The sequence below is a fragment of the Alternaria novae-zelandiae genome (assembly GCF_023758075.1).
Source record: "Alternaria novae-zelandiae strain BMP 2774 chromosome Unknown scaffold_3, whole genome shotgun sequence".
Lineage (NCBI taxonomy): Eukaryota > Fungi > Ascomycota > Dothideomycetes > Pleosporales > Pleosporaceae > Alternaria > Alternaria novae-zelandiae.
In genome coordinates this window covers 693,220-715,700 of record NW_026056963.1, presented here as the reverse complement: position 1 = coordinate 715,700, position 22,481 = coordinate 693,220, and the positions used below count along the sequence as shown (strand labels likewise).

The window sequence follows — 22,481 nt, the reverse complement described above, 5'->3', positions numbered from 1 at the left end:
GTACACCGGGGAATATATACAATACACGTGCAGTCTAGTCCGCAGCGTGCAGGTCGACAAAGATGTTGATGGCCGCCACCAAGACTTCAGCAAAAATGAGAATGATGACGATCCACTCGAGCAATTCACCCTGTATCGGTCAGCGGATGTACGGCAAAAAAGCACAAGTCGGATACTTACGTGAGTGACGGTCAGCTGATCTTTCAAGACAGCAAGCAAGTCTCCGATGACGTTGAGTCGCTCAGTCAAGAGACTAACTCTCTGGTCCATCTCCAGATAGCTTCTCACAGCTTGATACACCGGGTCTAGCTGCGGCTCAGCCCACATGAGCTCAGGCGCATCAAGGACCGATCCTTGCAGATGGATACTAATGCGGAGAATGAACAATTCTCCAATCTGCATGTTGATCTGCTTCTTGTTCAGGTTGATCTTGCCGGAGCTGGCGATTTCAGCCGGGATGTCTTTCGTCTCGTCGATAGTGTTGTCGACCAGGTCCTCGAACAGCGACGTCTTGACACTCTGGGAAAGACCGTGACTAATCGCTAGCTTGATCATGTAGTTCTTCTTGTCGCGCAGACTGATGAAGTCGTTGTATATCCGGGCCTGGTACTCGCGCGTGTAGTAGAAGTTGAACTCTTCCGTCTCAATCTCATCTTTGCCGAGCTTGTCCACTTCAAACTTGGCGATTTCCTTCAAGAACTTCTTCTCCTCCTGCAGTGTCATGCCCCAGATTACAACAGTGCCGTACTCAAACAAGAATACTTCAGGCGTATGGACGCGTGTATCGAAGTCGGGCGCGTCCATTTGAGGGTCAGAGTCGGCGTGCGTGATCGACGGCCGTCTGGGGCCGATGGCTTGTTCGTTCGCGATGTCCGGCGCGTCACCATCGTCGTGCAAGTCGATGAGATCCTGCCTCCTTCTCTCGTTCTCGTGTTCCACCTCAATGGCGCTGTCTGAGAACCTTCTCGGTCTCTCTTCCGTGAAGCCGTCGAGTACGGCAGTGCTACTGACGTCTTCTGGGCCCTTTGTCGATCCGTAGTTGTAGGGCGAGTAAATGCATTCGTCGAAGCGCTTGGGCGCCGCTCCTCTGATCTTCTGCTTGCCCTTCAAGAATCGCATCATTTCATCGAGCTTGTACGAGGCTGCAGTACAGTATGCCGTCACCCTGGGCAACCGCTCTCTGTCTGCCTTGCCGAGGCGGGCAGCATCTCTTCGCGCAGTCGGGTCCTTTATCCTGGTGTATTGTACATAGACATCGCGTCCACTCTCTTCGTCTTCGGCTTCATCCGCGGCCGGGTCGGGAAGCAGCTTGAGCTTCTGCGCAGTTCTCGTCGTTCGCTGCGGTCCAATCTTGGGCACCGGCGCGGGAGGTATCCTGGCTGGGGCGCCAGAGCTGTTCCTTCTCCGCAGCTTACTATTCAGCGTCGACAGCATTGGCTGCCCGCCCTGAGTGGTGGCAGCATGGCCGGAAGACGAGGCACTGTGCGATAGCGATCGCGACGCTGGTGGTTTAGGACTGGTAGATGTGACGGTTGGGTTGAAGGTGACGGTGCGCTGTGGCTTCGGGGGTATCGCTCGGCTTGAGCTCGACATGGACGAGACCAAGGGAGTCGTTTCGGTGGAGCTGGACGCCATGGCGGCTGTTCGGCCAATTCAACGATGGTGCGAATCAACAGCGAAGGTGAAAGTGTCACTAGAAAGAGAGAATGTCACAGTCGCAGATGCCGCGGAGTTCAGTCGGCGCCATAGACGGGCGTTAGTGGATGCGGTGGGTGACAGGCGCGTAAGCTGTTTGTGTCGACGAGACTTCGAGCCATGACGTTGTAAGGATCTATGCTTGGACTAACGGTCGCAGCACGGGCCTCCCACGTGCAAGAGAACGCTACCTGCATGGCGGCCGTTAAAAACCAACATCCAGGAACCTGGCTGCTGTGCGACTGTCCAGGTTGTTTTTAACGCCTTCGCGCTTGTGCGAGTTTGTACAAAGTTGGCATCCATGGATGCGTTCGCTTCTCAAGGATCTGCATACGGGCACTAATGCATGAAATCGGGTATGACTTTACGCAATGTGCGTAGTCAGGCCTAGAAGAATGTATTAAGGAAACTATAGACTACAACTCGATGATCTCAGTTTCGAGTGAGGGCTTAAAAATCTGAGCAGACTGCTCCTGGTTGACAATGCCAACCTCTCCCAACATAAAACGCCCAAAGTACAACAACGCGTCCAGCATCTCCTCTCCGGTGGGTATAATGTTCTCCTTGGGCAGCAGAAATCCGTAGCTGCCCGTGTCTCGCAATTTGATCTGGTACGAGTACCTGACTTTCAATTCGTGGTAGAAAAAGTCCAATGCGCTGCCGCCGCTCGATTCAATGCGCGGGAAAATGGACTTGTTCTGGCCAGCAATGGCTACGTTGCCTTCGCAGGCTGATGTGACCTTGTATGTTTGGCCTTTGCGGGAAACGCGAATAGCTTTGGCTAGACCCATAGCAAGCTCCTCAAGATCCTCGATTGATGGAGGCTCCTCGTCGCATGAGTAGCTGTATGGGTACAAAATCTGTTGTGAGTACGAGTGCAGATCTAAGAAGCCAATAATGTCAACATTGTTTTCAGTCTCGTTCTTGGCCCATTCGGCAAAGCGCGCTGACTCCGCACCCTCAAAGGGGGTGTTGCCGGGGAAAGATTCACTGCAGGGGTTCGACTGGGAAGCATCGCCGTCCCACTTGTACGAGTAGCTGCGGTCGAGGTCGATGCCGCGGCAGAAACGTAGACTGGTGGGTTGGCGGTTCTTGCGCCATAGACGATCGGTCTCCCAGCTGTAGACGTATCCGTCTGGGTTCAGGGTCGGGACGAAGACGAAATCGAACTCCTCCATGAGACGCGTCATCTCACGGTCTTTGCCGTAAGCGTTGATGAAGCTCCAGGCCAGGTAGTTGACCGTACTTGTGGATATCCACTCACGGGCGTGGATGCCGCCGGTGACAAGGATGGTTTTCCGGGGCTTGGACGGCTCTTCGTTGTTCGTGGGGTGCACGCCAACACGTAGAGCGGGAATGTCACGGCCTTCGTAGCTAATGCCAATGTTGATGCGGCGAACGTGGGTGGTGAACATGGACGCCATGAGGCTCATCCAGGGGTTGATGACGGAGAGGGGCTGGTAGTCTTGGAAGAAGATGTTGCCCTTGCCCGAGCGCGGGGACGGCCGGAGATTTGACGAGAAGCGATCGTTGTCGGGAACGGGTGTCGTCTCGGTGAACGGGTAGGTGTTGAAGATTGCCTGTGCGAGGCCGAGGTCTTGGAGGAGTGGTTCGTGGGCGTCCTTGAGCGACGGAGGCAGCAGTCCGAGCAGGGAAGGCACGACGTCCTTGGATACGCGCACGTCGGCCCAGTCCTCATTGAACTCCCAGACATCGAGGAAGAGGACGTCTGCTGCATCCGCCAACGCCGAGGCCTCCTCCGCCGTGCGTATCTTGAACCGCAGGACGACATCTTCACTGTACTGCGCGACCAGCTTATCACCCAGCGCATCGACAACAGTCTGCGTATTTTCCCCGTTCAGACTCTTTTGGTCCTCTGGCAGTTTCCATATCCGGCGGATTATCGCGTCGGAGAGCCTGCGCCATGGTCGCGGCGTCGCATTGTGGGTCGTAGCAAATGTTCCTGCATCGTACGGGGACGGCGCTGCATCGTGCGGGGCGGCGGCCGCGAGCGAGGGCGCGAGGAGCAGCAGGCTGAGCAGCGCGCAAACGGGCTGGCGCATTCTGGCGGTGGGGAGCCAAACAGGCGGAGGCCGAGTATGCGATGCGGTCGTGGCCAGCAAGCGCCGGGAAGGGGTGGAGAAGGTGTCGTGTGCCTGGCGATGCTTGGAAGAAACGTGGGCGTGGTGTGGCTGGTGCAGCTCCAGAGGCGCGCGGCCAGGCCAAGGTTTACGCCAGCGAGCGCTAGGAGGCCTCCACTGCACAGCAGAGAGGACCAGTGCGCTCGTCAGTGCCTTGGTGACAGCTGATCTGCTACCCTAAGGCCTGCGACCTGCTATCCTCCCCCTATACGCCCCGAGACACTGTGACGTCGCCTGCCTGCTTTATTCCAACTACGTGTCTGACGCCGTGCCGGGCCCGCGCCATCGATATCTGATCTCACCTCCCCGACTAATCCTAGCAGCACTCCCTCAGCCTTACAGGCGTGCCGCATCCGAGCCATCCTAAGAGACCCCGACACGCCCTTCACTGCCCCTCTCCGCTGTGCCATGTACCGCACCGTGACCCCGTATCTGCCTTCATGAGCTGCTAGTCGGCGCGAGCAGCCATGCCTCTGCGCTCCCTCCGCCCCGGCCGCAGCGAACGAGACCTCAAGCGACGGAGCACCCTCGACCCTGCCGGCTTCTTCCACCGGCGCGCCGACAAGGACACGCGCTTCGACAGGTCGCAAGAGAACCTCGACACGAGCCGCATTGCCGCCTCTGAGGATGGCTTCCGCCCCACGTCCACCGACACGGCGCGGCCCTCGACCGGCCATGATGATGATGACGACTCCCCGCCTTCGCCGCCCGTACAGGAACACACGCCCAACACCAAGCGCTTCAGTCTGATGCGCTTCCGCCATGCCTCGGACCCCCAGCTCTCCGCCAAGGCAAAGGAACACGCCGCAAGGGACGACGATGCACCGCCCGTTCCTCGCATGCCGGGTACTCCTGCGCGTACGTATGCGTATTCAATGTCGGAGGTGTGTGTACTGACGTAAAGCCACAGCGCCCGCCATCATCACCACTGCACCGACCGTGGCAGACCACGAAGACGAGGCCAAGATCGCGCCCAGGCGGAGTAGGATGCAGCAATTCGCCCTGCGCAGGCGCTCCTTTGACCCGACGACGTTTGAGAAACCGACCACACTGCGAAAGTCGATGGACAAGAAGCGCAAGCCGCTAGGCTTCAAGAAGAGCACTGGCGACCTCTTGGACGAGAAGGAGCGCGCGTCGACGAGCAGCCATCGCCGGCCGGACGTGCTTGCCGATTCGCGCGAGTCGGTGGAAAGCGCGAGTTCGCTGGCGCCGCCTGCCACCAGGGCGTCCGAGTCGTCGCGATCAGATGGAAGCTCCGGCGGACATATTTCTTTCGAAACTACCTCACGGCCCTCGCACCCGGCCCGCGTTGGCTCTTCACGATTTGGCTTTGGGCGTCGAAAACAACGCGCATCCTTATTCCCACTCCCTATGAAGATCGAGCCTCCGCAATTCCCCGACACGGCGCCTGCTACACCACGTGCGTCTACGGGCGCGAGGAGTTCTGCCTCGACCGATCATTCAATCACCGAAAGTCCACCCCTGACCGCGCGTCGTCTCAACTATGGAGAACCTGGGACACAGACGCCACCAGTCCCTTCTGCATCGCAAGTTGCTCTTGCTGCTGGTGCTCTGAATTTGGCCTCACCCGGTTCAGGTACTCTCTTTCGCAACGACTCGTACCGGTCAAGCCGATCCGCCCGCTCCTCGCCAAACAACAATGGTCCTGCGCGAATGGGTCTTAGGGGGCGCTCATCCACGATGGGATCTTTGGGCGGGCGGTCCGACGGCGCAGGCTCGCCAACACCACCTGGCGGGCCCAGCGGAAGAACTTCGACCTCCACGGCAGGAAGAAGTAGCTTCAGCAATCTGTTTGGCTTGAGTTCAAGATTTCGTCAGAACTCCGAGCCCCATTCGCCCCGGCATGGTTCACCTGCTCACGGGTTTCTAGGAAGCTCAGGCTTGTCATCGCACCAGAACTCGATGAACATCAGCCGGGAAACACTCATTCTACCAGAGCGTGAAGAAGGCGAGACGCCTGGACGATACCTGGAACGAATCGAGGCGAATAACTTCGATAAGAGCGTCGTTGCCAGCTACCTAAGCAAGACCGATGACCCCTTCCTGCTTGCCGTACTTAGAAGCTACATGCGGAAGTTTGCCTTCTTTGGCGACCCAATCGACATGGCGATTCGCAAGTTGCTCATGCAGGTTGAACTACCCAAAGAGACACAACAAATTGACCGTGTCCTTCAGGGTTTCGCCGACCGGTATCACGAATGCAACCCCGGTATCTACATCAACACAGACAAAGCCTACTTCATATCTTTCTCCATTATCATTCTTCACACAGACGTCTTCAACAAGAACAACAAACGGAAAATGCAAAGGCCCGACTACATCAAGAACTCGTCCTGCGATGGTGTCTCGGCTGACGTCCTCGGCTGCTTTTACGACAACATTGTCTACACTCCATTCATTCACATTGAAGACGAGGTTGACCTAAAGAACATCACCTCGAAGAAAAGCAAGAGAGTCGCTGTCCTGAAAGGACCAATGAACGACCCGGCGCGGAAAGCCGCGAAGGAGCCCATCGATCCGTACACATTAATCTTTGAAGGCAAGCTGGACGCGCTCCGACCCACGATCCGAGACGTAATGCAACTGGACGATCCGTACAACTACACCGGCACGACTGCGACGCTAGACACCAAGAACATCTACAAATTGTTCTCCAAATACGGCGTGATACAGATTGTCTCCTCGCGATCGAGACCGGAAGCCTTCATGTCTGAAGCTGCCCAAGAGAATCCCTTCGGAACCTCGGTCGGCATCGTCGAAATGCCAGTGACAAAAGTGGGAGTTTTGTGGAGAAAGGACACGAAGAAAAAGAAGGCCCGATCGCCATGGCAGGAATGGGGCGCCGTTCTCACTCGATCGGGGTTGTCTCTATTCCGGAATTCTACTTGGACGAAGAACTTGATGAGCCAGCACGAGCAACACCTCAAACGCGGCGACACAGGCCCGGTCATATTCCAACCTGCCCTACCCGACTTCAAGCAAGACCACATCATCCCGATGGACGGTGCGGTTGCGCTTGTCGATGCCACATACAAGAAACATAAGAATGCGTTTGTCATGTTCTCCAAGGCAGGCGAGGAGACATTCTTGGCCGACAACGAGAAGGACCTGAACGAGTGGCTGGGTGTGCTGAATTATACTGCTGCGTTTGAAACACTGGGTGTTCGGTCAAGAGGCATGATTGGTGGGCTGTACGAAGGCCAGAAGAACCGTGGCATGCGGCGCCTGGAGTCATCCCACTCGACCAAGACGATACCAACAGCCACTGGCGAAGTTACCGTAACAAGTGGTAAGATCGACAATCAGTTTGCACAACAGATGATGAACGCTAGGAAAGATCTCATGCAGGTGCGCATTACGGAGTCCGAGGACAAGCTCACCAATGCTATCAAAGAGCTGGAAGCACGCTTACGAGATGCAAGACATCTCCAAATTCTTGCGCCCATTCAACCGAAAACTCGCGAACTGGTAATACACGCTGCCGGTCGGTTATCAGCCAAGCTTAAGTGGACCCGTATCGACATTTGGCGGATGAAATGTCATCGTGACATACTTGCTCAAGAATTGGAGGACGAGAGAAAAGGCCTCGCAGATAAACAAGCGCAAGATGACCAGCCCTCGGAATTTATTCAACAGCCGCAAGTCTCGCCTCAACAGTTGTCGCACAGAGCGTCAAAAGTTAGCGGACTAGCGCGGTTGACTTCCAAGACCAGCTCAATGAACAGCGGCAACAAGCAAGCTCCATTGTCTCCTACCTCACCGGGCCGTCCAGGGACCAAGTCCTCTAGGGAGACTGAATTCGGTGGAGATGAAGCATTCAAGACACCACCGGAGACATCTCGGCAGTCGAGCCCCAGGGATCCATCGGCCCAATTTCAACCTGGACCTATGTTTGACCCTGGCTCATCTGATCGTCGAAGCTCATTTGCGAGCTCCTCGGCACATTCTCCGAGGATGTATCCCTCCGATCACAGGCCTTCAATATCAACGACTGGCGATGGCACAATAGGCTCCGATTCTGATTCTGACTCTGAGGACGGGTCTCGGTACGCGACTCCGCCTCCAGGCGAGGCGGGTGATTTGGAGCCCATGTCACCAGAGCCGACACCTGGAGAGAGCCCCCGACCAGAGCCTGTCATTGATTCTGACTACGAACAATCCCTTGCTGCTTTGACAGGATCGCCCAGGTCTCACACTAAGCAAAGAAGAAGTCTACAGCGCACTCTTCGAGAGTCCCGTGGCAGCTCTTCTCACCGCCGCAGCCACAAGAGCAGAGACTCGTCGTCGACAATCACACTCGCGAGTGACAATACCGAGAGCGAGGGACTGGCGCGCGGCAAGGGCAGCTTTACAGTCCATGGCAAGAAGGCATCTGTGATCCAATTCGGCTCCGACTGGCACAACACCACAGCCGAAGAGCGCTTGGCGGCGAAGAAACAGCTCCAGGAGGCTGCCGAAGCGATCTCTGCCGATGAGCGGGATGGCACGGCAGCTGCGCTTTCTCCAGGAAGCGAAGACAATGACCCGTTTCGCCCCCGGAAGTTGTCGGCAGGCACCACAAAGCAGCGACACGTATCGTCTCAGACGATAACGCCAGCAAACTTTCGCGAGTCCTTTAGAATAGAACAATCTGACTCTGACAGCGAGTCTGACATGAGCGACATTGCCGAAGAGACGCAACGAACGTCCGACGACCAACCAACGATGAAGGGCAAAGACCCTGTTACCGAACACGTGGAACGGCCTATACATAATCTCGAGGCCTCACCAGCCTAACACAAACTCCTCTCTTCTCTTATTTCCTTCGCATTCTGGATTTCAAAAGTGGATTTATGGTCATACCAGCATCGCTTGAGCGGCTTCTGTTTCTCCTTTGTCTATTCTACATACTCTTCTTCGGAACTTGTACGCACAAAGCATGGCGCATGCGGGCATTGAATTGGAAACGCGACGGGGGCGCTTTTATACATGCATAGACGGACTCTCGGATTGGCGTTTGCTCGAGATTAGGATTGATGGAAAGCAAAGTAGGGCTTGGTGTCAGGGCATACGGTCGATACCAGTGTTGCTGCTGTTTGTATGTGAATTACGATGTTCCCTTCGTGGATCAAAATATCGAACTACCGACTTATACGTGTGCTGTTATGGTGTTCAGTGCCGTTGTGCCGGCTCCGTGATGATGGCGCTAGTACGAATCAGTTACCCAGCCTTCCAGAACCGTTTCCCGTTACCAATACCGACTCCTCCACCACACCTCAACTGGTATGCATGACCGCGGTACATGACTGCGCTTCAATCGCGCACCCACATGTCTGCAAAAACCCGCCCGCCCTGCGCCTCAATCCCCTCACCTCGGGCAGAGCGGCATTGAACACCTCCTTCTCACCCTCCTGAACCCCATCCTGCATACCCTCCTGAAGCTATCCTGCATGCCCTCCAACAGCCAAACCGCGTTTCGCATGTCCGCCAAAAACCAGGCCCCACTCCACGATGCACAATAGCGACCCACCTGCTATTGGTAGAAACAGAGAGGTTCTCGGAGCTCGGCAGCCGCCTTGGGCCTAAGCGAAGACGGTATCGATCATCTCAAACCAGAAACGTCGCGTCGGCCCCTACCAGGTGGACGTGACAGCCCTGTCAGAAATGTCGCGAAGTGTTTTGGTCGTGAACTGGTGATACAGGGAGGTGTGCCTTATTGCCGTTTACGCGCCTGAGGGGGTATGATCTCACGATGGTAGGTTGTGGTTTTTATATAAGAGAAGGGTGTGGCCGCCGTTGTGGGTTTTCGAGTATCGATCTTTCGTCGGTTTCGTCGTTCGCCCTAGTCAGTCTTTACACTTACGTTCTCTTTTTCGTTCTTTTGCTTGCCCTCCGGTTAGGGTACTTTACCTTACTTTTATTGAACGCTCGTTGATTATCACTATACCCATTCAACGTTGTTATATATTTCTTGTCGTATACATACAAGACGGAATCTTCGAAGACGAACACGAAGATGTACACCCACGCCTTCACCGTCCTCACGCTCCTCAGTGGCCTTGTCATTGCTGCTCCTACCGCCAATATCATACCCCGTCAAGGCAACGCCTGCTTCATCATCGGCAACGAAGCCCTCCCAGGCGAGACGGCCACTGTAGTCCAACAAATCCAAGACAAGGTCACCTGCGACGCCAACGCAAAGACAATCGAAAACGTCCCCGACGTGACCTCCGGTGGCCAAACCTTCTCCAAGATCAACTTCGCTGCCTCTGGTCAAAAACCAATGGAATTCGCCACCAGCACCTTCTTCACCGCTGTACCACTTGCCGACTCCAACCTCGAGGCTTTCCAGGACGCGCTCAATGTTTACCTAGCCACTGAGGCCGGTCTACGCAGCTCAGGAGGCAACTTCGGAATCATCAAGGCGCCCAAGTTCTTCCTCGAGATGCAGATTTCGAGGATCCAGACTGCGAGGGGCCAGCCGCCTACCGACCCAGCTCAGCAGGTCGACCACTTGAGGGACAAGGTTATCGAGAACAACATCAGGGAAGATCAAGCCGTTATGGATCAGGTTACCCAGTTGGCTACTCAGCTCTCGTAGGGGGTGCAGTAGTCGTTGGTAGGGCAGATGGAAGAAGGATATTGGACATGAATACCTGTGGCCAATATGTAGCAAAACCGTCAATTAATCACATGATACCCGTCACGTTTTGTTCACAACTTGCTCTCGCTACTACCTCCCACCTTCCCCCTCCAGCCCGTCAACGTAGCACCGCCATCCATCTCCACTGCGTTACCCGTGATATGCGCACTCGCCTTACTGCTCAAGAACAAGACCAGCCCACCAAAGTCACTCGGCTTGCCAATGCGGCCAGTCGGCTGACCCGCTGTCAACGCATCTGCGAATTTCTCCAGCCCAAAGTTCGTCATGCGCGAAGGGAAAACGCCTGGGCAAATGACGTTGACCATGATATTCTTCGGGGCGAGTTTCGAAGCTTGCATCTTAGTGAGGTGGATGCATGCTGCCTTTGCCGGGCCGTCTAGATATTTCGTTAGTAAAAAGCAGTCTGGTAAAGGAAGTAATTGGAACGTACAGCTATAAGTCCCAGTCCCCGGATTACTCAACCCCCCACCCTCGCCCGTCGTAACATCCACAGTCGTAATACCCGCCATACTAGCAATATTAATAACCCTGCTAGGATTATGCGCATCCGCCCCCTTAGCCAACAACCCCTCACACTCGACCGTCATATAAAATATACTCTTCACATTCAACGCATACAGCTTATCCCACGCATGTTCCGGATAGTTGTAGTAATCGTCGCCCCAGCTCGCGCCCGTGTTGTTCACCAGCACCGTCAGGCGGTCCGTTTGCTTCTTCAGCTCCGTGCAGAGGGCGAGGCAGCCGGCTTTGTCTTTTAGGTCTGCGACAATGTAGGAGCATTTTCCGGGGCCGAGGGCGTTGAGGCGCGCGGTGGTGGAGGCGAGTTCGGATTCTTTGCGGGACGCGATGAAGACGCGCGCGCCGTTTTGGATGAAGGCTTGTGCGGCCATTTCGCCCAGGCCGGTCGCGCCGCCTGTTACGAGGACGACGTGCGAGGTGTAGTCGAAGAGCGTGCTGACGCGCAGGTCGTCTTTGGAGGCGGCGTGCGTCATCGTGGGTGGTGGTGTGGATGGAGGGCTGTAGGGTGGCTGAGGTGAAAATGGGTGTAGTTGTGAGGACGATCGACTTTAGGCAGGCTTCAGGGAGGTATGTGTATATGCACAAAAATGCGCAGACGCGTCAAGGTCGATTCAGCCATGTCGGCAGAGCTGTGGTGGAGAGATGGCATGGACCTCGGCATCTTGAAGCTGTTTGCGGGGTGCTAGCGTCACTTGCGAACTCCACTGTGACCATTCGAGATATCGGTACGTTTTCTTCGATTTGCACTCAACCCGTAATGATGTGATTCTGAAACGTCTTTACATACGGACCTCCCATCGTACCACTCTGGAGGCGTCCTCTTCGCTGCTTGTTCCACGCTCGGCTTTCAGGTTGTCCAGCATCTCTACTGGGTTCTCTACGAGGTATACGTTACTGAGTGGCGTTCCACGAGTGTAGACAGACCGAGGATGTGTCCAGCTACCAACACCAAAGACCCACTTTGTTGGGGGTCGGTCCTCTGGGTTCTCTGCACAGTTAGGGTCATGCTTGATCGCTTCCTTGAGGTATCCAATGGCGGCGTCTATATCCCCAAGGGCTTTGCAAACGACATGTGCCCTGAAGCTCAACAGAGATTTGAGCTTGCCAACTTCAAGCTGCCATTTTTTTGAAGCTAGCGACGCTTCTTGCGCACACATGGGCTGATCGGATAAGAAACTGATCATCTCTTCAGCATCCTTGCGCGCTTTCTGGAGCAATGCCACACTGTCAGATGAACCCGTTGAGAATCTTGGAAATGCGATACTTCTCAGGTTCGCAAGCGAACCCCTTGAACCCTCCTCTTTCGACTCCAATATACCTGCGCGATGGCAGAGGGCTTGTATTTCGCCTGCAGCGATGTCGCAAGTCTGGAGCCATAATTCAAGAACCCCGTCTCTCGATGTGTCGTTGCGTATGTCGTCGGAAAGATATGCATAGGCCATACGAGCATGCTTGATATCGTCCAGATGGTCAAGACAGTAAATAGCAGGCCGCTCTCTCATCAAGTGCTCTCTTAACTTCATGGTCCAAGGAGAAGTGATCATGTCATTGGTGCTCACAATGTGAAATCTAAGGCGGGCCTTCGAAATGGGAAGCAGCAGAGGTTCAATGAGGATCTCTTGGGCTCGTTCAAGCGTGTGTGAGAACGTCTCAAAAAGCGACACATATAGGGAAGTGCTTCCGAACCTGACGCAGGTTAAGATCCGCCTTCATGGTATAATGAGAACTGCAATTACTCACCGATTTTGATGACCTTTGCCAATACGGATCAAGATCGGCAGGCTCGAGGCTGGCAGCAACAAACACGATGTATTCTCCATAGGACCGGGGTAGAGGTTGCGGGTCGTGTGAAATTCGAGTTCCATTGCCACAGGAAAACCTGAAAAGTCCTTCTTGACAATCTCATCGCAGGATTGCAGTTGTGAGATAAGTGGTACGCGCGGGCAATCCACCCGGCGGCCGCGGGAGTTGTAGGTTGGACACCCGGGTAGCACGGGTATTGTTTTGTCGAAGATGCTCCGAAGAAACTTTGGATGATTACTTTTGACAACCACGCACAGTTGGAGTCTCAAAAACTGGAAGATCTCTGCGTTGATTTGCCGGCTCAATGTAAGCAGCTTACATAATGGCGATGAGGGTGCAGACGCCTGGGGAGGTACATCTAAGCGGCGGGTTCTTCGAGCCACACTTCCCATCTCGGCATCTGAATGATACGGATCGTTGTATCCAGCTGGAGTGTAGGTCAAGAGCTCGTGATAAATATGCTCACGGATTGTGATCGGTAAAGTCTGGAAAGTATTCATTAAGAGAGGCTGATGGCGGTAGTACTGTCGTGAAGAGATAGTGGTGTGTCTCATAATTCGAGAAGAAAAGGCGATGTAGCCTGCAAGTATACCTATAAGGCTCTAGCGTGGTCCCAACCGTATGATTAGGCAACCAAGATCCTTAGACTTGCACGCCTGACAGATGACTCACGTTATACCTAAATTGGGCTGTAGTGATATGTACCTCCTATCGAATGCTGCAGCTTCATGCAAGGCGAAATGACGTGTTGTGCTGCGCCTAGGTAATTACCTAGGTACAAAAGCGCCACTCGCGTCCACCATGGTTATAGCCAAAACACTTGCTGCTCACCCCAGGTAGGTAAGCGCAATGATCCAACTACCTGTCGAACTCCAACGGGGTTGCATCGATTTCCTTTCCGACGATTTGGCGACGCTTAAGGCCCTTCGCCTGGTAAACAAAGGATTCCACGAATTGGCCTCCGAGAGTCTCTTCCGCACAGTATCCTTCACGAACGTCGGAAACAGCCCTGAAAGATTCTTGAATATCATTCATTCCTCTTTACAAAAGCATGTACGTCATGCCATCATCAATACTTCCGAGCACCCCGACAGGGAGCAGAATGAGGAGGATGAGGATGAGGAGCAGGATGACGACGATGACGACAACGGGAGATATCTAGCGGATGGACCAGACATCCTCTGTACCTTCGCTGACGCCATCACACAACTTCCACAGTTGGAGAGTTTGAAGCGGACAGAGCTAAAGTTCTCGAGCATTTGCACCGTGGAGGACTACACTCACACCAGATACAGAGATACTATGCTGCAGATTAGAGAGGATGAAAATTTCCGGGCGAAGATCCAGGACCTTTGCTTCCAGGCTTTGGCGCAAAGCGAGAGCTTCGAGAGTCTTACGATCCAGAACTTGCAGGATGCAATGCCTCAGGATGTTATGGAATCAAAAAGCTTCCTGGCCGTGAGAGAGCGCTTGACAGAATTGCGACTGAGAATTCTGAGGTACCACGTGGAACCGGAAGGTGGACAGAGCACCTATGCTGATGCGCAGCACAATGGTCTAAGGCGATTTCTCCCGAAGTACTGGTTGAAGCCCACCACCAACCAACTCACACGGTAAGTCTCTCTGTACAAGTCTCGAGCTATCTGTGAGTCATGTTCTGATTTTGCAAATAAATCTCTAGTCTTACGCTCGATTGCGACTGCCTCTGGGGCGTCTGGCCTTTCACGGACTTCCGAGAGGTCGAACCGTTTCCACACCTCAAGTCGTTGTGTTTTGGCAATTGGACCATCGCGCATGACTGGCAGGTCGACTGGATCGTCGCGCATGGAGCTACACTGGAAACTCTACTTCTTTGCGGTTGCGGTGTTGTTCGTTATCTGGCTTTGCTCGACAGGGGAATGAAAGCGAACTTCCCTCAGCTGCTTCCACAAACGGGTGACGACGAGACTGATGATGAGGATGACGAAGGGAGTGATGATGAGGGTGACGATGAGTTTGACAGCTTCGGTCTTTCTTATGGACCTGAATGGGAGATGGAGCCGGATATTCGTTGGCATCATCTATTCGAACGCTTCCGAGTTGGCCTCCAACGTCTTCGGTACTTCAAGTCGGGCTATTCGCAGGATTATCCCTTCGATAGCCGCTACAACATGCGGCCCGATCACCCCATGAATGCTTACTACTCCCTTGACTGTCGCAAACCACCGGGATTCGAGCCAATCGGGTGGGACGTCTACGAGCCTGAACTTGAAGAAGAAGCTCAGCGTAGGCAAGAGACAGACCTCCAGGAGGAGGATCGGCGTGCTCTGACTGCACTGATGGAGACAGTGGAACAACGGGTTGTTGAAGCTATTTGAAGTCGACCAAAAATGCAACATCATGTCGACTTATAGATGCTTTTCTCGTGCAAGATTTTCCCCACCAGGGGTGGATAGAAGTCATGAAGCACTTTGCCGCTTACATACATCTCAATCTTGATAAGTTAGTAGTCTCCAAGATAAGGTATACTTCTCGGAGAGCCAAATGATATCCTAGGAGAATGTGACACAAGTTGTAGCCACCCCTAGTTGACACATCTTTTCAAGAACGGTCCCAGACGGTAGCCGAGTACTATCTCGGTGTGTTCATTGCTGAAGGCTCCCGAACTCCGCAATCGCGCAGTCTTTTCCCTGAAAAGAAACTGAGAGCGTCTTGCTAGGTTTGCCAGATTCGCGTAAACTGACATCGAAGACACCGGGTACAACCATAGGCCTTCTGAACTGCACCTCCATCCATGAGGAAGTGGTGAACGGTGGCTGCAAGCTTTTCGAGTCCGTCAGTAGATGTAGAGCTTTAGCGACTGTGTGATTTCCATGCGCAATCTTTCCAGGTAGACCAAAGGCCTTCGCCGCCGCTCCCGATAGATGAATGAAGTTGTAGTCCTTGCAAATCGCAGCCCATTTCAGCGGGTCGTCGACTGACATCGATACCTGTGTGGTGCTCTCAGGCATCTGTGGTATCGCCATGCTAGACTTGGTCTCATGTGAACTGTTTAGGATTTTCTTGGACTGTGACTTTCTTAGTTCTAGCATGGTGAAGATCTGGCGAAAGATGATATCCATAGTTCCATCCTTCCTACCAGTGGGAGTGGTGGCCACGACCTCCAGATCCCACTCGATGCCTCGTTTTGCTGGTCTTGGGTGGTTACTTGCAATCGCCTTCAGACGGGCTGTTCGTAGATCCACAAGTCTCGACAGGTCGCATAGGTCGGGGCGTAATAATTCGAACCTATTGCGCACGTTGACTGCGCCTAGTGGATTGATGGGACACCAGGGACTGGCGAGTAGAAGTAGCATTGCGGGCTCGGTCATGGCTGAAAGAAACAGCATAAGGTGCGGTGCTGAGAGCTCTTCTCCTGTGTTGCTTGTTCCTCCAACTGCTGATTGATACCGAACAACATCGTCTGCATCTAGAGTGAATGGGGAGTCAAGCTCTAATGCTGAAAGCTTGATGCGCGGAGACCCGGGAATTGTGTAAAAGGTTGATTTTGCTATCATTGACAGGATCGCTAGCACGACCTCCCCCATGCGAAGTGAGGCTGGGGAAAATGCCAGAGTGACTCTTCTTGGGCTAAACAGCAATGGCGTCAGGCGGTACCCGAACGAGACGAGCACGCCGAAAAACATGCCCGATATGAGAAATAGTGGCATACTGGAAGGCTTGCGATGAATCCGATGCTCCTAGGTACATGTGCAGGTCGTGGATGCCAGATGCAGAGGACCTCGGGAGTGCCTCCGTAGCTAGCGGCGCTGATGACGTCATCACCGATGTGGAAGGCACAAGCGCAGCACCCAGCCACCTTCATGCCCACTGCAAGTGCCACCCCTCGCATCATGCCAAAGAAGGCAAAATTTGTCAAAAGTTCTCCACGACGATCGGCCTCGTCCGTTTGCTCAACCTCTTCGACCCAGCCCTCTCCATCCAAAGCTCATCCGTCCTCGCGAGACCCACGATGGCGCACCTTCTCCAACACTTTCGATGCCCACAGTTCGGGCACTTGTTTCCGGCGCGTGCGAACGACCATATTCTCTCACCTAGAGAAATTAGCAAGTCTTGATGCGAATCACCGAGGCCACATACAACGATGACAGCACCAGCTGTAAGTCGCGTCTGGGTTTGCATTGCTTGCAATATTTCCCATCATCTGCATGCGGTCTCTCCAAAATCTGGAATGATTTCGATCCCTAGTCTTGATGAGCTGGGAAGGGCGAAAGCCGCAACTAAGAGGCGTGTACAATCCGTTCAAAGGCTGCGCTTGTGCAATGAAGTGTTGCCAGATTTGAAGACACTAGAGTTTGGTGCGTATGCTGAATCCCAATACTGCACCGCCGAGCATGATTTAGAGCACTGGAACAGCGCCAGAGCTTGCGCTGTCAGCTTGCGTTGCTTCGAAATTCACAGATCATGGCCAGCACGATCCGTAAACGCTGGATGTCCTACGATTCATTGTATCTCGTGCACCTGACAGCTAAGCTGTCGAGATGCGCTGTTCTTGGGCCTTGCTTTCTCGAGTTCTCTGTCACTCGTAATAGACTTAGGTAGGGCCGGACTGGGAAAGCGAGGTTATGGTGTATGGTATGACACCATGTCCTGAGGGCCAGGAAACTGACAGAGAAGACAGGCCTGAACGAAGAGCCTTAGTTGTTGAAACTTTGAGCTTGCGAATTGCTAATAGTTCTAGGCCGTGCAAAGGCGCTTCTTCCCAGCGCTACGGTGATCGCCTGTACATGTTGGCTCCGACTAACAAGAAGAAGAGGTCGAGGCTAGCCAATTATATTAATGGTGCCAGCACGCGAGGTGATGCACATATACGGCTGGGAGGGCATGATAAAAGAACTGACCAATAAGCGCATGGGTTGAGACCAGGGAACTACTACGCCGCAATCTTGCAGAGGTCGGGACCCGATGGCTACGTCCAGCGCGTAGCCCATTGCGCTTCTCCAGATTTCAAGAATACCTAAAGGTTCTGCTGCGGCTCTCGACATGGTCAATCAAATATATTCGAAGAATAGTCACGGAGTGACGCACTTAATGTATTGAAAGCGCTTTGTTCTTTGATACGTTCGTGATGGGGACGTGCTGATACTGCCCCCAAAATAAGTTGCGGCATAGGAGGGGATTGTCTTACACGCATTAATCCGAAACAGCTCAGTTGCTATAATAGGACAGCATGTCATAGAGGGCAGCGCGTACGTCGATTGCGTTTGCTTAACTCCTCTTTGCTTCCATCTCAGCCATTCACGACCAGACTTCTGGAGAGTCCACTATGTTTCCCAGGAAATGGAGATGGAGTCTGATCCTTCTCGTTGGCGTCTTGTTGTTTGCAACGATAGTCTCTTTTTCGGCTCAATTAACCCCACCGAGGACTTCCATCTTTCCATCAGGCCGCCATGAACATATTTCGAGCTCACATGCGTGTCCAATAAAGCCGCCTACGCCCGCAACAACTCCGGATGCGGGAGATCGCTTCAACTGGAGAGCAATCCCGATTCGACACCCAGTTAATGAGTATGCGCAGCTATCCTCAAAAAAGCCTTTGTCTAGGAGCACTTTGCAAAGATCTCCTCATCCAAAGTCGTCAAATGCTGAAGCGATCGCTAATAGACGAGCGGCTGTCAAGGAGACCTTTCAACGATGCTGGAAGTCTTACAAAGAACGCGCATGGATGAAAGATGAACTGGCACCCATGTCGGGCCAGCCTCGAGATACCCAATTTGGTGGCTGGGGAGCTACGTTAGTCGACTCACTAGACACTTTGTCGATCATGGGGATGGAAGACGAATTCGCCGAAGCCGTCGAAGCAGCCCTGAAGATCGACTTCAAACCAAGCGATGATCGCGAGAGTGAGATCAATATGTTTGAGATCATTATACGCTACCTGGGAGGCTTCATAGGCGCCTACGACGTATCTGGATGCCACGACACCCGCCTTCTGAATAAGGCTCTCCAAGTAGCGGACATGGCTTATGCGACCTTCGATACACCCAACCGGATGCCTGTGTCGAGATGGAAACCCGGGAAGGCGGCGGATGGCGAAGAGCAGCTCCCAGCACTCTCAGTACTCATAGCTGAAGCCGCTTCCGCTAGTGTAGAGTTCACTCGCCTCTCCCAAATCACAGGAGATATGCGGTATTTCGACGCCATCTCCAGGGTTACGGACGTACTTGATGAACAGCAAGGGTCCACGAAGCTTCCTGGAATGTGGCCGATCAGCGTCGACATGCGGACACCCAACCTGACTTTCGACGCTTTCTTTGGGCTGGGTGCCATGGCCGACTCGGCATTTGAGTATCTACCGAAGATGTATCAGTTGCTCAACGGGAATGAGCCGGCTGTTCAGTATCGCAAGATGTACGAATACGCGATGGATACGGCGATAACGCATACCATGTTTCGACCCATGGTAGAAGACAAGGCCGACATCTTGGTCGCAACCGCGAAACATGATGGCCCTGATGGACAACGAGACAACACTGGGCAGCACCTGGTATGCTATGCTGGAGGTATGCTGGCGCTTGGTGGGCGGCTTTTCGACAACCAGACCCATCTCGACGTGGGACGGAAGATCTCTGACGGTTGCGCGTGGACGTACAAGAATGCACCGAACGGCATTATGCCTGAAGTCTTTTCGATGACCCCGTGTCCGTCGTGGTCAGAGTGCGATTACACACCAGGCGCAAAGCCTTTCAGCGCAGTCCACGATGGCCGTTATATTCTCCGGCCAGAGGCGATCGAGTCAATCTTCTACATGTTCCGGCTCACAGGCGAGACCAAGTATCAAGAGATCGCGTGGGAGATGTTCCAGGCCATCGAGGCGAATACGAAGACTGAATTTGGTAACGCCGCGCTCCAAGACATTATGTCGACCCCGCCACCAAAGAGTGACAGCATGGAGGTAAGTCCTAGATGCGCGATGCTTCCGAAACAAACGCTGACTTTATTTCTTCACCTCCGCAGAGCTTTTGGTTGGCCGAAACCCTCAAATATTTCTACCTCATCTTTAGCGATCACGATGAAGTCAGCTTGGACGATTTTGTCTTTAATACCGAAGCGCATCCGTTTCGGATACCCTACCGATAGTGTCTTGATCGTGTCGGCGCAGGATAGGTGGGGCGGCTTCCTGTGGCGGAGGTTCAGGATTGCGAACGCGTATCGTATGACAAAGCCGATAGGTGACAATCGGCTTGTATTTAGATGCTATATGAACAGCTGCGTTGGGTAGCTTTAGGTCGACACTGCTGATTCCTCATGAGAGTGACGCGTTGCGCGTTGGGCGGCGTTGACCGGGTGGATCCGAAAGAGGGAACGGCGCCGGCACCGGCCAAGCTTTCCCCGAAAGCTTGAGCACGGATGGCATTGCTTCGAGTCTCGACTTTCGACGCGCGCACGACACGCGTGAATACATTCCGCATCCTGCGCATTGCGAGCCTGAACCTCCCGGTTACTTATCTCTCATCACATGCCGATAACTTTCTCCGTCGTGCTCAACGCATACCTAGTGCATACCAAAGGTTCACTGTAGCGCGGTGATGCCCGCTCGTCGGTATTTGACGAAGACGTTAAACCTCGGTGTGCTGCTGCCGAAGTCTGCTTCCGTTCGCTAAATGATAGGATGACGAAACTTAGCGACGACGACACCGTGACGACGACGGTTCGCAACCCCTGCCTGAAACTAAATGGGCTGGGGTCCAGCCAATAATCCTACCATCTGGGGTCTCCACTGGGGGTCTCCGCGAAAGTCTTCTTCCGCAGGTATTAGTATGGGGAAGGACGGGTACACAGTATGGGGTTGCCACCCCGAGGCGTGCGCACTCGAGATTGCTGGTCTTTCTCTTTCTTGCTACTCATTCCGCAACTCACGCCTAGGGCTGTACCACTAAGACCACGTCACAGTCATGGAGAACGACAAAGAGGCCATCTCAGATAAGCCGATGACTAGTGAGGATCTAGAGCATGCAAACACTCATGGCACGTATCTCGACAATGACGAAGTATCTCACCTTTCCGAGGAACATCGACAGTATCTGTTGGAAAGACATGGCACGCTTGAGCTTGACCCCATACCCACCATGGGCACGGCCGATCCATACAACTGGCCTCAGTGGAAGGTAGGTCATTACGCATTCATCAGTTCGATGTCTACTGACAATGGGACTAGAAAGTGATGAACCTCCTCTTTGTCGCCTTCCACGCCATGATGTGCGCGTTTCCTGCTGCTGCGATCATTCCAGCCTACGAGAACATATCCGAAGACCTAGGTGTCAGCCTCCAAAGAGCATCTTATCTTACGTCTCTCCAAATCGCCATCCTTGGTGGCGCTCCACTGTTCTGGCGGCCGCTCTCCACACGATACGGACGTCGACCAATTTTCATCATCTCTTTGATCGGCAGTCTAGTCTTCAACGTCGGCTGCGCGAAGAGTCAAACATACGCTGCCATGGCTGCTTGCCGAGCTCTCCAAAGCTTCTTCATCTCACCCCCGAATGCGATCGGCAGTGCCGTTGTGGTCGAAACTTTCTTCAAAAGGGAAAGAGCGAAGTTTATGGGTATCTGGACGGTGATGATCACCCTGGGTATACCTCTGGCGCCCCTAATCTTCGGCTTTGTGACCTACAACGTCGGTTACCGCTGGATATATTGGATCCTCGCAATCGTCAACGGCGTTCAACTCATCCTGTACACGCTCTTTGGACCTGAGACGCGCTTCATCCGACACAACAACGCGCAACACGCGCAATTCGGGTTTGCGGCCTACAAAGAGATGTATCTCAAGTTTCGACGCATCGATCCTACACCCATCACCGCCTCGGAGTTTATATCACCACTTCGACTATTCAAGTACCCATGCGTGGTCATCCCTGCATGCGCGTATGCAATGGTCTTTCTCTTCGCTTCGGTCCTCGCGACCGTTGAGATTCCGCAACTCTTCGGAGAGAAGTTCCACTTCAACGCACAGCAGATTGGCTTACAGTTCGTGGGTGTTATTATTGGTACGATAATCGGCGAGCAGATTGGTGGACACTCGAGTGATCTCTGGATGCGATGGCGCGCAAAGAAAATGACTCCTCTCCGCCCTGCTCCAGAGTTCCGTCTCTGGCTGAGCTACTTCGGCATACTTCTCACCATCTGTGGCGTGGTTGTCTTTCTCGTTCGCATCGAGCAAGCCCCCGATCTGCATTGGAATGTGACGCCAATCGTCGGTGCAGGGATAGGTGCAGCAGGCAACCAAATCGTCACTACTGTCCTGATCACATATGCGGTCGATTGCTATCCTGAAGAAGCTGGTAGTATTGGTGTGTTTGTTACCTTTGTGAGGCAGATCTGGGGCTTCCTCGGTCCATTCTGGTTTCCTCCCATGTTTGAAAATGTAGGTATCGCGAACAGTGCTGGCATCGTTGCGGCATTGCTTGTAGGCGTTAGTTTGATCCCTGTCATGTTCACTCATTGGAAGGGCCATACGATGAGAGGTCACATGTCGGAGAGGATGTGAGATCAGGTGGACATGTCTCCTTGCCATTGTGTCCGATGCAGAGCTACGCGTCTCTGGGTAGCGTCTGAACACGTCGATGACAACGTGAACATCATGTGAAGCACGCACATCTCCAGCTGATCCCTTGTTG

At 53.7% G+C, this 22,481-nt stretch overlaps 10 protein-coding genes across 10 annotated transcripts; 5 read left to right on the top strand and 5 right to left on the bottom strand.

The window, feature by feature from the left end:
* Positions 1 to 34: 34 nt before the first annotated feature.
* Positions 35 to 1,635, bottom strand: J4E88_002213 (uncharacterized protein; the record flags this gene model as incomplete). Its single annotated transcript, XM_049395878.1, has 2 exons — positions 35 to 130; positions 181 to 1,635. The coding sequence occupies 2 exons, from the start codon at positions 1,633 to 1,635 to the stop codon at positions 35 to 37; spliced, it is 1,551 nt and encodes a 516-aa protein (XP_049258282.1).
* A 476-nt stretch (positions 1,636 to 2,111) lies between these two features.
* ECM14 (putative metallocarboxypeptidase ecm14) lies at positions 2,112 to 3,758 on the bottom strand (the record flags this gene model as incomplete). Its single annotated transcript, XM_049395877.1, has 1 exon — positions 2,112 to 3,758. The coding sequence occupies one exon, from the start codon at positions 3,756 to 3,758 to the stop codon at positions 2,112 to 2,114; it is 1,647 nt and encodes a 548-aa protein (XP_049258281.1).
* Positions 3,759 to 4,303: 545 nt separating this feature from the next.
* Positions 4,304 to 8,633, top strand: J4E88_002211 (uncharacterized protein; the record flags this gene model as incomplete). Its single annotated transcript, XM_049395876.1, has 2 exons — positions 4,304 to 4,694; positions 4,747 to 8,633. The coding sequence occupies 2 exons, from the start codon at positions 4,304 to 4,306 to the stop codon at positions 8,631 to 8,633; spliced, it is 4,278 nt and encodes a 1,425-aa protein (XP_049258280.1).
* Positions 8,634 to 9,852: 1,219 nt separating this feature from the next.
* J4E88_002210 (uncharacterized protein) lies at positions 9,853 to 10,437 on the top strand (the record flags this gene model as incomplete). Its single annotated transcript, XM_049395875.1, has 1 exon — positions 9,853 to 10,437. The coding sequence occupies one exon, from the start codon at positions 9,853 to 9,855 to the stop codon at positions 10,435 to 10,437; it is 585 nt and encodes a 194-aa protein (XP_049258279.1).
* Positions 10,438 to 10,550: 113 nt separating this feature from the next.
* J4E88_002209 (uncharacterized protein) lies at positions 10,551 to 11,492 on the bottom strand (the record flags this gene model as incomplete). Its single annotated transcript, XM_049395874.1, has 2 exons — positions 10,551 to 10,876; positions 10,970 to 11,492. 2 exons carry the CDS (start codon positions 11,490 to 11,492, stop codon positions 10,551 to 10,553), a joined length of 849 nt encoding a protein of 282 aa, XP_049258278.1.
* Positions 11,493 to 11,798: 306 nt separating this feature from the next.
* J4E88_002208 (uncharacterized protein) lies at positions 11,799 to 12,542 on the bottom strand (the record flags this gene model as incomplete). Its single annotated transcript, XM_049395873.1, has 1 exon — positions 11,799 to 12,542. The coding sequence occupies one exon, from the start codon at positions 12,540 to 12,542 to the stop codon at positions 11,799 to 11,801; it is 744 nt and encodes a 247-aa protein (XP_049258277.1).
* Positions 12,543 to 13,671: 1,129 nt separating this feature from the next.
* On the top strand, positions 13,672 to 15,179 carry J4E88_002207 (uncharacterized protein; the record flags this gene model as incomplete). The annotated part of the gene is made up of 2 exons (XM_049395872.1): positions 13,672 to 14,435; positions 14,504 to 15,179. The coding sequence occupies 2 exons, from the start codon at positions 13,672 to 13,674 to the stop codon at positions 15,177 to 15,179; spliced, it is 1,440 nt and encodes a 479-aa protein (XP_049258276.1).
* Positions 15,180 to 15,446: 267 nt separating this feature from the next.
* Positions 15,447 to 16,172, bottom strand: J4E88_002206 (uncharacterized protein; the record flags this gene model as incomplete). Its single annotated transcript, XM_049395871.1, has 1 exon — positions 15,447 to 16,172. The coding sequence occupies one exon, from the start codon at positions 16,170 to 16,172 to the stop codon at positions 15,447 to 15,449; it is 726 nt and encodes a 241-aa protein (XP_049258275.1).
* Positions 16,173 to 18,547: 2,375 nt separating this feature from the next.
* On the top strand, positions 18,548 to 19,941 carry J4E88_002205 (uncharacterized protein; the record flags this gene model as incomplete). The annotated part of the gene is made up of 2 exons (XM_049395870.1): positions 18,548 to 19,756; positions 19,819 to 19,941. The coding sequence occupies 2 exons, from the start codon at positions 18,548 to 18,550 to the stop codon at positions 19,939 to 19,941; spliced, it is 1,332 nt and encodes a 443-aa protein (XP_049258274.1).
* An 815-nt stretch (positions 19,942 to 20,756) lies between these two features.
* On the top strand, positions 20,757 to 22,351 carry J4E88_002204 (uncharacterized protein; the record flags this gene model as incomplete). The annotated part of the gene is made up of 2 exons (XM_049395869.1): positions 20,757 to 20,969; positions 21,020 to 22,351. The coding sequence occupies 2 exons, from the start codon at positions 20,757 to 20,759 to the stop codon at positions 22,349 to 22,351; spliced, it is 1,545 nt and encodes a 514-aa protein (XP_049258273.1).
* Positions 22,352 to 22,481: the final 130 nt, after the last annotated feature.